Source organism: Brachyhypopomus gauderio, chromosome 13 (assembly GCF_052324685.1).
Source record: "Brachyhypopomus gauderio isolate BG-103 chromosome 13, BGAUD_0.2, whole genome shotgun sequence".
In the NCBI taxonomy this organism is placed as follows: Eukaryota; Metazoa; Chordata; class Actinopteri; order Gymnotiformes; family Hypopomidae; genus Brachyhypopomus; species Brachyhypopomus gauderio.
Genome location: NC_135223.1, coordinates 2,887,064 through 2,905,999, shown reverse-complemented (window position 1 = coordinate 2,905,999; position 18,936 = coordinate 2,887,064). Strand labels below are relative to the sequence as shown.

At 36.4% G+C, this 18,936-nt stretch overlaps 1 protein-coding gene across 3 annotated transcripts in view; it reads right to left on the bottom strand.

Moving 5' to 3' along the window:
- gnal2 (guanine nucleotide binding protein (G protein), alpha activating activity polypeptide, olfactory type 2) overlaps positions 1-18,936 on the bottom strand; it is a 30,122-nt gene continuing 11,186 nt past the window's right edge. For all 3 annotated transcript variants that reach the window (XM_076970279.1, XM_076970278.1, XM_076970280.1), the window contains 8 exons: positions 16,117-16,214; positions 5,328-5,382; positions 5,046-5,119; positions 4,735-4,793; positions 4,390-4,510; positions 2,511-2,641; positions 1,702-1,769; positions 1-1,422 (listed from right to left, as the gene is read on the bottom strand). In XM_076970279.1, coding sequence (XP_076826394.1) covers positions 1,276-1,422; positions 1,702-1,769; positions 2,511-2,641; positions 4,390-4,510; positions 4,735-4,793; positions 5,046-5,119; positions 5,328-5,382; positions 16,117-16,214 — 753 coding nt within the window. In that variant the 3' untranslated portion in view covers positions 1-1,275. The remainder of the gene's footprint in view (positions 1,423-1,701; positions 1,770-2,510; positions 2,642-4,389; positions 4,511-4,734; positions 4,794-5,045; positions 5,120-5,327; positions 5,383-16,116; positions 16,215-18,936) is intronic.

Sequence of the window (18,936 nt, the reverse complement as noted above, 5' to 3'; positions counted from 1 at the left end):
ACATACTTCATATCGAAAAAAGGTCCCTATGAAAACACCATGATTTTTTTTTCTTTTTTTTTTTGTTTGTTTTTGAACACATTAACCGATTTCCAATGTTTTTTAAAGCATGAAATAAAAGTAAATGAAACCTAAACAGAAAGCCATGGTGTTTCTTTGTGTAGTATTAATGGGGTCAACTTGCATAATGTATACAGACTTTTCTTTTTTTATCATTTTTAAACTAAACATTATTTTCTTTTATAGAAACAAAACACAAAAAAGAAACTGGAACCTAGCGATCCCCATCTGCAGTCCCTCCTGCGGACAGGGTGACATCAAGCCGTAACAGCGCGGTCAGATACGTCTCAGATACGTCTCAGCTTCATTTACATGTACAGCCGTAGTGAAGGCACAAAGATCTACAAGTAGATTTTTTTTTTCTCTCTTTCCATAAAATTGTACAAAATAATAATATAACTTTATAATCTGTACAGGAGAAAGTTTATCTTGCACAGCCTGTACAAGTTATGAAACTAAAATAAGAAATGGTAAATTTTTTTTTTTTAATTTTTACCCAGTCATATATGATCTAAACAAAACATGTGGACAGATCAAAGTGGTTGCTTTAACATTCTTAGTGGAGTGAACTAAAACCCTCATAGAACTGGCAGCTCCCTTAATCTGTAAGAATGCTTTGTAGCCCCAGTCTAACTCCAACCAATATTACATCTTAAAGCAGGACAGAGTCAAACGTTACAATGCTACATTGAGTGTGTATCTTTGAAAACAAATAGTCAGTAAAACCTGATGCAAAACTGCATTATTTCACTCTGTTTCTAAGTTCCCCTTTTCCCAGTGTTCACCCTGCCCCTCAAATCTATGGGCCATCTTCAGTGTTCAGAGAAAGAGAGCAGCAGAGGGCCCAAAAGGTCAAGAGGCCAGGGGGTCTGGAGGTCATACGGTGATGCTATCTCCATAAATAAATTGGCAAAGGCCAGACCGTGTATACACGCAAACACACACGCACACACAGGTTCTGTATATTTATCTATTTATATTAAATAAAAAATAAGGAGGTAGCCAAAGGCTTAGTGAAATGGCAAAAGAAGAAAAAAAAAACCCTTCAACTCCAGCCAACAAAAATAAAATAAAGTAAAATGACAAAAGAAAAGGAGACAGTCTGCCAAACATCAGTAGTACATGTGGTCCATGGTTTTGGCCTTGTTGGGAGTGAGTGGGGGAAGGAGACTGGAGACAGGTCTGTAAAAAGCACTCTGGCTATCATGACCCAGATCACAAGAGTTCGTACTGCCGCAGGTGCATTCTCTGGATGATGTCCCGGCAGTCATTAAAGACCCGCCGAATGTTCTCTGTGTCAACAGCGCATGTGAAATGAGGGTAACAGTAATGACGTCCATCTCCACTTGCTGTGCTGATCCTCTGTGACAAAAGAGAGAGAGAGAAAGAAAGAGAGGGAGAGAGAGAGGGGTAGATAGAATTAGAAAGCAATAATGAGAATTCTTCAGATATTACTAAGAAATTAGCAAGAACATTTTTGTATTTAAGAATAAAATACTGAAATGTCTATGAAATATGAATTCTATAGCATCAAGGCTGAGAAATTGACAAAAACATACACACACTGATAATTCTGATTGGTGTACTGTGTCTTAGTTTGTTTTACTAATGGTCAACTGATGTACACATTAAGGAACCTACCAGGAACTCGTCACGAATGAAATACTTGGCTCTCGTCACCCTTGGGTCTTCTCCTGGTTCTGGAGTTGCTGAAACATAATTGTTATTTGGTTGGACTTTGGGGGCAGAGAGACAACTGGCCTGGTTACATAATATAGAAGAAAACAACACGTTATATATTTTTTATTTTGGCATACACTCTTATCTAGAGAAGCTTGCATATATTTATCAGCATACACGCACTCTCTGGGAATCAAAACACGGCCAGCCATGTTTCATTGTTTTGCCTTTAACATGAAGAGTATAAAGATTTTTACCATTGCTATTTGATGGGAGGGGTTAAAGAAGGGATAGTATGTTCAGATAATAACAGGAAATGTGGCAAGCAAATCCCAGTGTAAAGTTACATGCGGTCAGTCTTATATTTGTTGGTGCCAGTTTGTAAAGCACAGGTTTTGAAAAATAAACAGAAGTCTATAGATCAAAAGCAAGGATTGGAAACGCACATAGAAAGGAGCTATAGATGTGTGTAAAAAAAAAATTTAAAAAAGTGGAGGCGTAATTTTGAAAACTAATAATGTCCACGTCTACTTCAAAAATGTATTAAAATTATGCATACTGTGTTGTGTTTGCAAAACAATTTAGATCTGACCTCTATTCATCTACAAATTGTTTTAAGATTACTATTACACATATTAAATATTAATGGAAAAAAGAATAATAAAAGTAAAGATTTGTCCAAAATAAGAAAGTAATACGCATCCTATTAGGATATGAAGTCCAATGACAGAATGACTAAGTGAGTACTTGAAGTGCTGCCTCAGAAATACCTTCGTTTGGTACGGTGTAGCGGGCGAATTCTGGGAAGTAGTCTTCAATTTTAGATTTGCCAGCTAATACCTTCTCAGCCAGCATGTCTTGTTTGTTGAGAAATAATATAACAGAGATCGTCCGTAACCATCTGACGAAAGAAAAATAAGACATCAAGTCAGAAGGAAAGTTTCCAGGACTCTTAATTTACAAACGTTCTCCGAAACATTTGGCATCCAGAGTTATGAAGACTGAAAATGTTGGATTCACTTCCTTGAAGGTGTCCTTCCTTTCCACCACTGTACAATTACCCTGCAATAATCATTTGTCCAGACATGTCAAAATTAAATAGTAATTTATGACCTCTTAGGATAATTTTTTAACTAATGTGGCAGGTTCAATAGAGATATGATCTCACATAATTTCCAGTCATGGCGAGTAAATCCCAGAGTATGAAGCACATTTTTTGCAGCGCTTTTGCTTTTTTACAGGAATTACACAAAATGAACAGATAAAATTAAACCTAAATGTTCACATCAAAAACATCCACAATGTAATACAATAAATTATGAAAAGAAAGAGGAAAAAAATTACTGACTAATATCAGTCGGACAACCTCATTACTGTCGTGAAATAAACTAAATATTTTTATGCAGCAAATATGCCAAAGCTTGCCTCTCCAAGTCCCTGTTAGGATCTCCCTATAAATAGGCAACACTCCCACCTGGGCCAAAATCAAGTAGTAGTAAATAATTTTTATATATATTTTTTAAGAAAGAAATATTTATAAATATATATATATTTTCTTACCAAAAATTCTTATGAATAAAAAAACTAAAATAATAAGCATCTTAATATGTCTGGTCCTACTACTACTAATAAAATATTCTGCCAATCCCCTCCTTTTGGGAACTGTAAGAATATGCATGCATTTGCATTAGTGCTGTCAATTCCAGGTGCCACGATTAAAAGTCCTCACCAGGATTTTGCTCAAGCTTGCAAGATTTTCTAATTAGCAATCCAGGTAAAATTAGTGGAATCAACACAATCCAGGAAGCCTGAGCAAAATCCTGGTGAGGACTTTTAATCGCGGCACCTGGAATTGACAGCACTAATTTGCATACACATAACTATATACTTGAAGTAGTAGCATTGAAAACTAAAATGATTTAGCTCTCATATCAAGGGCAGTGTTTGTAGTATTTGTCTTAATGTGGTTCCCTGTAATTTTACACTTCAGAGGAGTAAAAGCACTTTTACTTCTGCTAAAACCCATCCTGATAATAATTCTGAAAACAAAATTAAATCGACATCCAACAGACACAATTTTAACTGTGTTAAAGCATTTCATGAAGGAGAAGTCCACTCATGTCTATTACACAATGATACCTTTAAAAAAACCTGCCTGGATAGATCTCCCTCTTACCACAAGCACAGCTCTGAGCCACAGCGGTATGAACTCCACAAGACCTCTGCTGGGGTCTTGTGGTATCTGGCACCAAGACATTAGCAGCAGATCCTTCAAGTCCCACACTGCAAAGTGTGGCCTCGATGGATCAGAGTGGCTTTCCCCAACACAACCCACAGATTCTTAAACAGACTGAAGGTTTGTAGTTTTATAGCTACGCAACCCTATTGGGTGTTCTGACATCCGTCAGTCATTGCCAACATTAACACTTTCCACTTGTTGTAGCTGTGGAATCACATTAGTCTTCACTCCACATGTGAATCAGTGAACCTTGGGCACCCATGTTTAATGTTTTTTTGTTAGCTGTTTCACCCTGTACTGATCTTTAACATAGCTGTAATTTAACATAACTGGACACTGACTACACTGGTGATTCTAAGTGCTATATTAGTAACACTAGAGGAAGGTTCAGAAATGTGTGCGAGGGTCACCTGTTATTCCAGATACTGCGGAAAAGGTCGAGGGCTTCTCGTAACCTGTTTGTGTTGTTGTCTTCTCTGATGACCATATTATAGCTGCTACTCGCAACCACAAAAATGATTGCAGTGACGTCTAGATGAGACAAAGTGCTCTAATCACATACATCTCCAGTACAGCACATCTTTAAATACTTTAAATATAAATGTACAATATGGTTAATGCAGTTTTACTGTAAAATACTTTTTTTGTGAGCACAGCCGTGTAGCGCGCACGCACACACACACACACACACACACACACACACACACACACACACACACACAAATATATCATCAGCCCAGATGTCAAATACACACCATTAAAGCACTGGATCCACTTCCTCCTCTCGTCTCTTTGACCTCCCACATCAAACATGCTAAGAGGGAAGAAAAAGAATGTATGTTCAGGCAATGTAATTTAATGTAAAAAGCTGTAAAAGCTTGTAATGTAAAAGCAGTATACTGTACATAAATCAGTATAATACAAAATCAATCAATTTATTTATTTCATAGGAATGTCCGTGTATTGCAAACTGTACCATGCCAGTAATGCTACAAGAGTTTGTTTGTAAGCAAAATAAGATTTTATGGTGTTAACTTTTCTCTGACGTGACAGTAAATGTACTCACTGAAAGTTGACTTTGTCTACTTGAAATCGTGTTTCAAAAATCCCTGATGTCAAAACTCTGCAGCGCAGCAAGTCCTATACAAAAATAAATTTAGTCTTTTGAAATATTTCTCCCTGTTCTGGAAATGTGACACGTAATTCAAAATATGAAAAATCAGGACAAAAAGGACAAAAACCAAGTTAATAATGAATAATGGGGCAGGTGATATAATCAATGGAGATGCAGGGCTACAAAGGAAAAAGCACAGTAGGAAAGGTGGAGAAGTGTGAAACGAGGCTGCACCTGATCTGTTGGTGTATAGTCACTCTGCCTTACTGCATCAATTCGGTCTAGAAAGCTGCAAAGACACAAACATAACATGGAAAACAGTTAAATTAGGGGTGCTTGTGTGCTCTGATCTAGAGCTTGTTTTAAAACTATGCCTATTCCCAAAATGACTAAAACATTTTCCACCAAATACGAATAATTTGTGCAAAAAAATATAAAACAAAAAAAAAAATTTCTACTAAATCAAATCTAACCAGAAGTGAAAAGCGATCAAATAAACATAATGAATTAAATACAGACTATAAATAATCAATCAGGACTGGAGCAACAAGATCTAAAAAAAAAACCTGACTAATAACATTACAACAGCTGTAGCAGTCTCCACCCTCCACTCCACCAAACTGCCCTGAGCCCTCCATCTGAGTGGAGAGCACTCGTTTCAGGTCTGTCATTTCTTTATGACATCATATAACCAGCCCAGTCCAAAATCAACAGACAATCAGCAACAGCGGTAACACGATTTAACAGTTTCCTATCTACACTGAGCTTGACCAACCAGCTTGCACTCCAGTGTATTGCAAAGTGAAATTAGTAGTTTGTGGTCACTGGAATTATGGTTGATATCCTACAAGGTTTACATACAGTATAGAAATCCATATCCAAAATGGGCACATGCGGATCAAATATTAATGTTTTAAATATTTAACACATTCTACTGCATAAATCTGCAACATTCAGACAACATAAAATGTGTTTGACAGAACTGCATCAGCAGGATTTTAACTGATATTATGGATCATTTTGACCTGAAATTATTCAACACTAATGTTATGATCTTAGTATTACAAAGAACTGACAATGACTGAAGCACAGAACTATATGACAGACAGAATGACCAACTAACAGACAGACCAACTGAGCAATTGGCAGGATAATTTGATCCCTTAGCAATTTGCAATGCACATCATATATTGGACACAACACTGCCCAAGTTTCATGTGATTATGCTAAGCTGTCAAGCATAAAGTGACAAAAAAGTGCTACTCAGTAGTAGTCAGTAGATAAACAAATCAAATATGTAAGAATAATAAAATTAAATTAAAAAATACACTGGTAAAGGTGTTTTGTGATTCTCAGTCAAGCTATAGCCTACCTGTAATGTACTTATGTCCCTGAATATACCCACCACCGCAAGCTTCACATATACCTCTAATGTACTTACGTCCCTGAATATACCCACCACCGCAAGCTTCACATATACCTGTAATGTACTTATGTCCCTGAATATACCCACCACCGCAAGCTTCACATATACCTGTAATGTACTTATGTCCCTGAATATACCCACCACCGCAAGCTTCACATATACCTCTAATGTACTTACGTCCCTGAATATACCCACCACCGCAAGCTTCACATATACCTGTAATGTACTTATGTCCCTGAATATACCCACCACTGCAAGCTTCACATATACCTCTAATGTACTTATGTCCCTGAATATACCCACCACCGCAAGCTTCACATATACCTCTAATGTACTTATGTCCTATTCCAAATTCTCAAAGTGACACTTGTGATTTCTAACATACTTCTTCAATCTTAGAAATGACCAAATTAAAGACAAATGACCATATGGACAAAAACTCCCCACAAAGCGCTCCTCTCTAGGGTATGATTGCGTGAAAAGTCTCAGTGCACAGTTCTGTTTTCGGGAAGGTTGTCTTTTTGGTTCGCTCAGAACCAGTTTTTCACCTTGACTTTTCAAACGTGTATTTACAAATGACACATACATGTCATCAGCATAAAGAGACATCTGCCTAGAAAACACTTTTATATGCACATTTGCAACAATAGCATTCTGTAAGTAACGTGAATGTGAAGGAAATTAAACAGAAGCAAAAGCAAAAGTGTTTTCAGCATGGAAGCAGACTAATAGTTCCTAATCTTCAGAGGATCAGACTGCACAGGGCACAATTATTCTAGCAACTTTAGCTTCTCACAGACCAAGCATACATGAATTCTACAATAATGTGACAGCTCTTACTGAGATTTCATGACAGGATAAGAGAATCGTGTGTGTGTGTGTGTGTGTGTGTGTGTGTGTGTATAAAAGAACCTCCTGACCACCAAATTGTTCTGAGCTGAGCCAAAATGAAATAAAGCAGAAAATAGCAGATATAGGTAAAGTTGCAAAGAGAAGGAAAGTTGAGATCTAAAAAAAGAAAAAAAAAAATGAAAAGGCCACTCTAGCTTCTAAATCTCTTTCCTGTTCCCCTTACAGACGTTTCCCTCTGCTGAAAACATCACAATATGTATCTAAACCACTGGGGCTGTGAGGACAGAGAAGTCCCCTTCCACTTTAGTAGGAAGGTTCGTGAATCGGTCTGCTTCTAATCTAAGCTCCAGAATTTCATACAAATGAGCTTACTGCACCACCTGACTCAGCTGTGCTTCTTCAAAGTATATGTAAATATATACATTTTTAGTTTCTTTTCAGAAACATGTCTTGAATGTTTCTTGTGTTTCTCGTAACCGCAAGCACGAGCAGCATGTCCCAATGTAGTCCAATGCTCCACCATTATTTTGTTTTGTATTTACCTTTAACTTTTGAGGGTAGTTTATTACAATGCTACATTTATTTATTTTATTTTATGGATCTGCATTATGTGAAGTAGAGCTTGTTTGACCGGGAGGAACGGATTAGCCCACGTTAGCTGTGATAGTGCAGTTACTAGCCACGTTAGCTCACCTACACGCTATGCTCACTGCTCAGTCAGTTTGTGTGTCACACAGTTGCCGATATCACACTGGAGAACCAGAGCGCTATTTTTAGCTCTTCTAGCAAAGTTGCTGTGCCACTATTTCAGCTTCCAAGACGCAGAGGCAGCAGAGCTTGTTTGACCAGAAAAAAATGAGGCTAGCATTCACCTGTTAGCCTATATTGTTGGAAGCATAGAAGTAGGTCTACCTTTTGTGTGATGGTTTTGATGTTTTTTTAATCTACTTTTGTCAAGCACCAGGATATTTGAAAGACTGTTGGGTTACTCTTTTTGCAGACAGCAAGATCTAACATTAATTAGCTCTATTATTAGCTAATTAGCTGTACTGTTAGCTTTGTGGTCTACTAGTTTAATTACCTTCATAATCAACTGTGTCCCACCCCCTTCCCCATTTTTCAACATGGATGCCCCTTCATTTAAATACAAATGCAAGTCATTTTGCTGACTCAACAAATACAGGAACAAATCCTGGGAACGCCACCGTCAAGAAAGTTCAAGCCAGTTCAGATAATGACAATATGTATAGCCAATGGATCTAGACAAAGTCTGGTAAGGTGATGTTAAACAAAATTCTTTACTTTTTGGAATTTTATCCAAATCAATGCAATGCAACTAACCTGTAGAAAGCACAGTTGGAGGGAGAATTCCTGTTTTGTTAGAATATAAGCCTTGTTTTTTTAAAGACACTAGGTGAACTAGGTAAGAGAAGCATGGATCATTTCGTGTGTGTGTATATATATATCTGAAGGAAATTCCTCTGTTTCTGAGTAGTTCACAGACAGTACAGAGCACAAGGCTGGTACAGCTTCATCCTGTACAACTGCCTCCTATAAATGTCCTAAAGCCTAGAATCATGGGGGCATTTTTTTAGATTATTAATGGCATCCTTACTGGAAACAGAGTCATATGAATGTAACCTGAAACTTAAAGTCCCTGAACTTAACACCCATAACATTCTGGCATTTGGACTGTTGGATCAGGGCTTCTACTGGTTAGTAATCAGAGGTGGTCTTTGGTGGTCACAGTACTCCACTGTCCGCTGCTTGGTTGCTTCTTTAATCAAACAAGGTTTTGATTTGAAACATGTGAAACTGCAGCAAAACCCAGTGTGGTCTCTTCCCTGGTATTTAATTACAGATGTCTAAATGACCCGTCAGTCTTTGGATACAATAGTAGCACCTGATCCTCAATGATGGTGGTGAGGAATGGAACGATCCTTACACTGATTCTGGGAGGCCTCATATACAAATGTTCTGAGCTCTGCAGTGTCCTGTCAGATTGCTTTGCCTTTCAGCTGTGCAGTATGCTGAGTGATGTCTACTGCAGTAGTCTTGAGGGATGTAATACACTGCCCTTGGCTGTGATTAGACTGTGATTCAAATCAAAATTTTATTCAGAGACTACATGCTGTGATTTAAACTTGACCAAATGTGCCTTATGTTATATAAACAAAACATTTGGTTTGCATGGACTTAAAAGGAACATGGCCCATAAAATAGTCAAGAACAATCACCTTCTTTCAGAAATGTTTAGGTCTTTGTGGTGTTTAAAGCTTTTTTAAAACTAGGAAATATGACAATTTAAAGGTTCTAAAGGAGGTGAAAGCAACCAGTGTAATTAATCAGTAACAGTAAACAACTAAGACAGGTGAATCAGATCAACATTTTGACTGTTTGATGGCCAGTTCAGCTAAACAGGGAGAACCAGTAGATCCACCCTGGAAAGTTAGCCTGGGAATGAGAAGACAGAAGATTAAACATTCAAACTGTAACAAGATAATTCACTAATCTCTCAGCAGCAGCAATTCTCCCTGCTGGTCACATTGGACATCACCACACCAACCTCAATGTGGTCCCAACACCCACGTGGCACACCCCAACACATCCCACTCCAACACCCATGTGGTGCACCCAAAACATCCCACTCCAACAACCACATGGCACACCCCAACACACCCCACTCCAACAACCACGTGGCACAGCCCAACACACCCCACTCCAACAACCACGTGGCACAGCCCAACACATCCCACTCCAACAACTATGTGGCACACCCCAACACATCCCACTCCAACATTCACGTGGCTAGGGTTGCAGCGGTAACCGGTTTCACGGTATACCACGGTATTAAAATGGACGGTTATCATACCGTGTGCGTTTGCGTATTACTGGTAAAAGGCAAGCCAGCGGAGAAACTGACCCGCGCATGCGCAACTCCGCTCCGGTTCAGCTACTCAGCAGTGAGAATAGCAGAAAGTGCATCAGACTTAATTTTTTTAACAAAAAAAAAAAAAGGCTAAACTAAAATCAGCTGCAAAAATGACGTAATTGCGGTAGTAATTCGCTTTTTTATCACATTATTTAATGGTGGTTTATTTTCAAAACGCCCAATCTTAACGTCTTCACATTCTCTCATGTTTCGTCGTAGAATTACAAGAGGCTCGTATTTGTTAACGTAGTACAAGAGAACTGTTCAGTCAGACAGTTATTTGTTGTGAAACGAAGTAGTTACAATTTAAACATTTTAAAGTACTTTAGCCTAAATTCCAGCACTTTTCAAACCTGAAACACAAAGCAACATTAAAATAGTCAGGTGAATGTTCCTTCCCCTGTTTTTGAGGGGTGTTTCTTTATACTACCACGTATCGTTTCGGACAACACCGCAAAGAATGTGATGCAAGTATGAACGCTGTGTCGAGTCGCGCGCTACGGTCACTCGCGAAAGTATAAAAACAGCCTTTTAAGGTCCTTGCTTTCACTGGATGTGAAAGATGCCATTAATTTACATCCGTTCATTTTCAAATTCTGACGTGCCTGTTTTTCATATGTTAAAACCAGACTTGGTGTGAAAGCCTTAAAATAGAAATCTCTATTGTGATGTCAGAAATAAATCCTCTCTTTCTGCAGTATCTGGTTATATTCTTGGCAGTACAACGGACGTTTACAACAGTTGTTGATCAGACACTGACCCAGGCTCAGTTTATCAGATATTAAATAATTTAAACTTAAATAATTTTACTGAAATGCGTGATTTAGGTTTCTCAATTTTTTCAGTATTTATATAAACACGTGTACAGCTTATTTTTTTAAAGGAGACATTTTTTATACGATAGTTCCAGGTTTCTACAATAGTTCATTGAGCAAAAAAAAGAATACTTTTGTTGTAATTTCTTTAAGGGTCAGTGTATCTTTTAATAATATATGTAACAAACTATGATACCGTGATACCGCGGTATTTTCTGAGACGGTTATCATACCATGAAAATCTCATACCGTTGCAACCCTATACGTGGCACACCCCAAAACATCCCACTCCAACAACTACGTGGCACAGCCCAAAACATCCCACTCCAACAACTACGTGGCACAGCCCAAAACATCCCACTTCAACAACCACGTAGCACAGCCCAAAACATCCCACTTCAACAACCACGTGGCACACCCCAACACATCCCACTCCAACACCCATATGGCACAGCCCAACACATCCCACTCCAACAACCACGTGGCACACCCCAAAACATCCCACTCCAACATTCATGTGGCACACCCCAACACACACATGGCACATTCCAACACCCACGTGGCCTACAGTTTGTGCTCTGCAGCGCTGTTGCTATAAATAGCTGCACTTGCTCATGCTCCATGGTGTTTTTATATGGGGCAAAAGGAGGCTTCAGGAAACTGAGCTACAGCAACACAGCCACAGGCCAACCTGCAGCAGCCCTCATTACCTCCTGCTTTCACTTTCTCTCCTATCCCATCATTCAAATAGTGGCCTATCCCATCTACTTTAATCTTATTTGATTTATAAACTTTACAATACCAGTTTACAATGCAAAAAAATGTTTTGGAATTTTCTGTTTATTTATCTTTTCTGAAGTGAAAAATATTGCCAAGATACTAATATTGAATAAAAGGGTCCGATCAATCTGATCACTTTCTTTTGCCCAACATTTGGCTGAAATAAAATGAAAGCTAAGGGGGTGTTTTCCATTTTCATAAAAATCCTTAAAGTAACACATTATTTTAAGGAACAGTTGTGGCTTAAAAGTCTTCCTAGCTCAATAAAGTTCCACATTAGACCCTTCTAAATGATTTATTCACAATGCATTAAACTTGATTAATTATTAACTGCACAATAGGTCTGTTGTATGAAAATCACTAATAACTGCATTAGTAAGTGTAGTAATGCACAAGGCGTCATCCGAATTCACTGTGTAGCTTTAGTACTAATAAACGTTTAATAGTTCACCAATTCTTCATTGTTTTTATATTATAAAATACAATTTTAGTAATCACTGTAGGTTAAAAGGGCTAAACAAGATTTCAATAAGATAAAATGTATATTATATTAAGACTTCCAAAGAAAATATTTGATTTTATGCAAAAACATATAAGGAGGACCTTCCCAGCAACCAATTCCTCGCCAGCACATCGATTAAACCCACTTGTTCCTTAAGAGGTAGAGCATTTGAGATATGCTGCCTCCATAAAGATAATTTACAAGCACCTCACATCTGCTAATAAACTTATACCAAAGCGAACTGGTGCAGCATTAGGTGGGGAACCTGCTGTGTCCTACCCAAGGTCTTATCTTCAGAGGAGGATGTGCCAAAATGTTGTTATCTTATTATAGTAAAATTGATGACACAGAACTGCATTTTCTTTGCTGCTGGCCATAACCAAAATAGGTTATAATAGATGGCCTTGAGATAGTCACTCAACTTTAAACTTCTCAGTCATGTTCTTCACAAATTAACTTGCCAAGAACACCATTATAAATATTAACTTTATCACAGTAAAACTAAATATATCAGCTGAAAATAACCAACAAGTCAGATTTTTTTTAGCCAGAAACTTTTTTAAATGCTATAATATAAAGGTTTATAGAGCTTGAAACTATAAATAAATCGTTCTACCTAATCATGGGTCTGTAAGCATTTCAGACCATAGGGTGACAGCAGCACTGCCATGGTAAAAAACATTAGTAATTGCTAATTTTTTTCTTCTTCTAAAAATGAGATGAAAAACTAAGAGCAAAGTGAAGCAACGCTAACTTCGCCTTTATATTTCATGTAATACCTTACTTCTCTTTGAATACATCAACCTTTCCAGACAAAATCCATTGATTGAAAAATATATTTTTTTTTTCAATTTGCTAAAGTAAAAGAGTTTGCTAGAGATAGTCCATTTCTGCTGCTTACAATTAGTGTTTTTCAGCCATCTCACATCTTGTAATGAAAGTAGAAGGTCTATACTGTAAAGATGTACAACATGAAGCTAGTTTGTGGTGACCTGTACTGGTCCATGAGCCTGAGCATCTTCTCGACAGGGAATTAGTAAGAACATTTAGGAGAAATATGCAGGTCTATAAAGTTTTAATTTGCTGTTTGGTGGAGTCAGAGGTTTCATACAGAGAACTACTACAGGTAGTACAAACTTTGCATGTACTTCAGACCCAAAATGGCCTTTTTTCATCAGTGTACCATTTCTGAGTGGAGTGGAACATCCATCATTATTGAACATTCAAACGGGTGCCGTAATTTGTTTTCACTAGCTGTGAACACATGAGTTAGTTTGTAGGAAAATTACATCAGGAACAGAATGCAACTGGATCAGGTGTGCGCTGGCTAATTGAGCAAAACAAACTAATCCACGTGTAGTACGTATAGAATGCGGGGCATGAATTAGACTTGGATTAATTAGACCAAAATGAGAAGCTGACTGATCTTGGCATGGACTGCAAATTTACATGTTCTTTCCTCTCACAAGGCCACACAACCAAACACAAAACTGGCAATTTTTCATTACAAGACACAAAAAACAATCTAGAAACTGAACAAATTTTCTGAAATCCATATTTAGCAAAAAATTTTAAACAAAACATTAGTTTTTTAAAGGACAAACGTCAATGTCTTTTTACTACAACAAATTAAATAATGCAATACTGAAGAGTTGCAATTTGATTTTCGATAACCCTTGCTAGAAACACTGATAAATGGTAACTACAACAAGAAGAAGTAGTCAAGTCTATGGTAGTGAATGGTGTTTGCACTTTCTGGGTTATTATAAATACAAGTGATTTAGATCATGCTATCTAGCTACCCAATGTCATAAACAAGGTCAATTACATTATAGCTGCATTTTACACAATTTCCTAAATTAATAAAATAAATTCACTAAAATTTTTCTCTCTGGTGATTATGAATTGTTGTTGTTACAACAGCCAAATTAGATTCTGTTTCCAGAGATTTGAGCTGTCACTCCAAAACTCACTAGTCAATGTTGGTACTTCAGTGTAGTGTCCGCAGACACGAGGAAGCCAGACTCAAAAGCCTGAATCAAAAGCAAAAGCCAGTGAAGTAGCTATAAAAGAAAAAAAACCTAGCTGTAAAAACAATAAAACAAAAAGTGAAGCTAAAAAAATAAAGTGAGCATACTAGAAAAAAAGTTCTGATATGTCACTTGATAATATTGATAATCTTTCCTTTTAATGTCCTATTTTTGTGATACTTTAGTGTTTGCTTTGCTTACATTTGTTTTACTTACTTTTGTAGTTTTTCCTTAAATTATTTTGATAAATCTAATTCCACAGACGCTAACCTTAAAATTTGTCCTACAAAATCATTCTCTATTACCAAAATAATACACTACGTTTTAGTGATGTATAAAAACCTGTCTTGCATGTACCTCAACAACTGAAAGCTTAAATTGCTAAAGTACTTCAATTACTTCATACTATCAATGAGAATGGCCTAATTGACCCATTGCTCTTTTGTTAAATATATATAGGAAATATAAAACTCATTCTTGTATTTAGATTAATTAAGCCTATTTTAATTAAAATAAATGTTTTAATATATTTTTTTTAAACTTACATTGCCAGCAGTTAATTGAAATCATTCACTCTTTATAAAAGCCACTACATTGTATTTACTTTAGAATATAGAGTACACCTATAGAGTGAACCTTGAGTATAAAAACATGGAAATATGCAATATTACCTACAGTGTATATGTAAAACAGAAACAATGAACAGTTTTATAAGAAGGCAGTATTTGTGAAGAACTGAGGCCATCAACTATATGGAACAGCATTACATTTATTATACTATGTATTATTATTATATATATTTTTTACACTATTTAATGTTGAAGACTGGAGTTTAACATGCCTGCTTTCTGCAGCAGGTAGTGGTGGCCTGCAATAGTTACATGTTAGCATGGCGGGAACCATCAAAATGCTCGAGTTTCATGCACCTGGCTTAAGTGTCCAGCGGGACGCAACATACTAACATAGTCTAACTTTATTATCTAATTGTATATAAACCTTAAGCCATGAGTTGGAGCCATGCCTGGATAAAACGTGAATTTACTATAAAACAAATATCTGTACTCAAAGACCAACACCTTAAGCACGCAATGGTCAACACAATAAAAACAAATACTACTATCTTTATATAAACATATCACTACTCCTACTGCCTCTATAGAAACATATACAACTACCACTACTATGTTTATAGAAATATACATTCCTACCACTAATAACTCTACAGAAACATATATTAATACTCCTACTATTTCTTTAGAAATGCATACTACTAGTACTACTACTAATATCTCTATAGAAACATATACTACTACTCTCTACTATCTATATAGAAACGTACACTATGTGAACAATCGTTTCAGAAAGAGGAGTGAGAAGCCCTCAGTAAGCGGAACTGGCTATGAGAAGCAATGGAACAAAGACTGGATAAGAACGGGTAAAACGTCATTCACAATCATTGAATACATCTTAACTCATGCTAGTGAACAGGATATGACAGGTCTAAAATAGCATGTAATGCTACTGCGTTACAAACTCCCTTACGTTTTCAGCATTAACATTGCTCTGAAGTTTTCACTTTTGTTTGTAGGCTTTGATGTACAGCATAAATATATGTATATTCCAGTCCATATTAAATCAATGTTTGAGGCCATCCAATAGAAACAAAGAAAGCAGAATTGCACTTACTAATGTGCACAGTCGATGAGCTGGTACTCATTGGACCTCTCATAGCACGCCTTCACTCCATCATCATCCCAAAGTTTCTTGGCATGGTCAAAAAACTCCTACAGTCAGGACACAAAATTGTTTATATAATTTAATGACGTGTTCAAACCTAACTAATAAACACACGTGTGTGTGTGTGTGTGTATGTGTGTGAGTAAATATATATATATATATATATATTATATATATATATATATGTGCTGTCAATTCCAGGTGCCGCGATTAAAAGTCCTCACCAAGGAAGCTTACTAGATTTTCTAATTAGCAATCCAGGTAAAATGAGTGGAATCAACACAATCCAGGAAACCTGAGCAAAAGCCTGGTGAGGACTTTTAATCGCAGCACCTGGAATTGACAGCACTAATATATATATATATATATATATATATATATATATATATATATATATATATATATATATAATGATAGGCATCATTGTAGAGGATTGTGCAGAACTGGCAACAAATGCCACCTTAAATAATAATAATAATTATATACAATATATAAACATTATTAAAAAAAAAAACATCTGAATCGACAATATTCTTATCATATACTACCAGTTTATCACAGTTTCTTTAAAAAATAAAAATCACAATTAATACCTTTTATGAGTCCCTTTTTAGTTGTATGTTAACCCCAAGGTATTTTTAGGGTATGTGAACCACGTATTCACATTTTAATAATAGAAACGAGCACTAAAGCCACAGCCTTTATTTCAGCACTCACACAAGCCACCTATTCTTTTGAAAAGGATACACAAGCCTATCAGTAGCTAATCTATACAAGAACAGAACACAGCGCACACAATGTTTTTTCATTCATGCCAGCTGCCATTTGAATCAGCATTAGATGTGTCCAGAATAGTATATCATGGTGGTTGTTCACACTGACTAAAATAAGCCTGTATCAGGTGTAGCAAAAATAAGCAACGTTAGCAAGATATTTAGGTTTACAACCAACACACTATTTAATTTAATGTTAGTATAAAAAATATCTTGATAAAGTGCAATCAGTGTAAAGTTGCTATTTTATAGGTACTACTTTACTGATCACCTACCAACAAACGTTCCTTGGACTCACACTGTACATTAACTCTCTAATCTTGAATGTAATTACCCATAATGTGTAGGCTACCTTTAATCAGAGAGATTTGATTTCTCCTTCCCCATTTTCATTTCTGGTCAATATTAAACAAGAATTCTGAACTATGTACTATTGTTATGTTGTTCAACAGCTTTACGGTGTTTAGTCATGCCCTTCTGAAATGGGAGAATACACACACACACACACACACACACACACACACTTTACGGATACTAAGCTGATGATGCTTTTTGCTGACGACTGTAAGGTGACTCAATTAGTCAAAGACGTTTAGAATTAACAGCATTTATACTGTGCTATACATGTGTGAACTAGCTGACACATCTGGACATGATTGGATCAAAATGTGGCATTTGAGCATTTACACCCGCTGATCAACATCTGTTTCTGTCTAAAATACATAAAGATTTTTTTAGACGGAGAGTTATATGGTAAAATATGTTTTCTATATGTTGGGCTTGTCATAAGTTTAAATTATTATTTGCATTTTTTTCCAGTTGTGAATAACATTGTGAACATCAACTGAAATCTGTCATGTAGTTCTCCACTTTATGAGAAAAGATTGTACAGATTAATTTGAGAGAACATTTATTGTTAGCAGGATAATCAGAAGTCTCCAATTTTGCAATCCTCAATGTTGAAAGTGACATTTTCTCATGTGCTTTCATAATAATAAAGAAATAAGATTAAAATAGTATCTAGAGATCTTTCATGACTTACAAATCAGTAGTTTTTGTGTGATAATACCTGCTTTATCAGGTTTTTTATATTTTTTATTTATATATATGAATTTTTTTGCCTACTTTGCTGTTGTTATTGGCCAGGCTGAAGTGTCCTTATAATTAACTGGTCACCAAAAACATAATTCTAGGGCTTCTTTTCCATTGTAGATCTTAATGGTTCAGAGTACAGAGTGGCTGATTTAGTCACTTTTCCATGGAAATATGATTTCTCACAGAAACCGTGCTAAGCAGAGTTTTCTAAGCATAGTTAGCTAACTGTTCAGGGGTTCAGAACCATCTGAGTGGGATGGCTTAATGACAAAGGGACTTGCTGATTGGTTCTCTCTCTCTCGTCTCAAACGTTTGGCATATTATGTCCTGTGCTGTTTTGCACACATAAAAAGAAACACTAAAAACAGTCAAACAATCTCTAAATTATCCATCTTGTCAGACACACTCATCAACTAGAGTTGAGTTACATAATTATGAGAATCCATCATCACCACAAATATTTCCTGATTTCCAGCATTCTTATTGATAAAGGAATCATAACCAGTCTCAGGAGTGTGGATTGGTGCTGAAAACAGTTTTATGTTGTCTTCTGTTTGCCAGCCATGAATACCTTCTCTTATTAATAGCTAAATACAGCATGCAGTATATTGTATATGGTATATAATAGAGTATACACCAGACTTCTAGCATGGAAGGACATCAAAGTATTCCTGGAAATTCTAAAATGTAACTTATTACTCTTGATGTGGATTTTACACCAAGCTTAGCCTCCAACTTCTCAATACTCTCAAGAACTCTGGACCTGTCTAGAAACAAGAACTGTCAATAAAAACAGAAAAAAAATAAAAAATTATTATTATGAACAAATAAGGCAAATGTGTTGTTTTTTTGCTGAATAAAATGGAGACATTGTTACCTTTTAGCCTTTTGAGTATTTCTG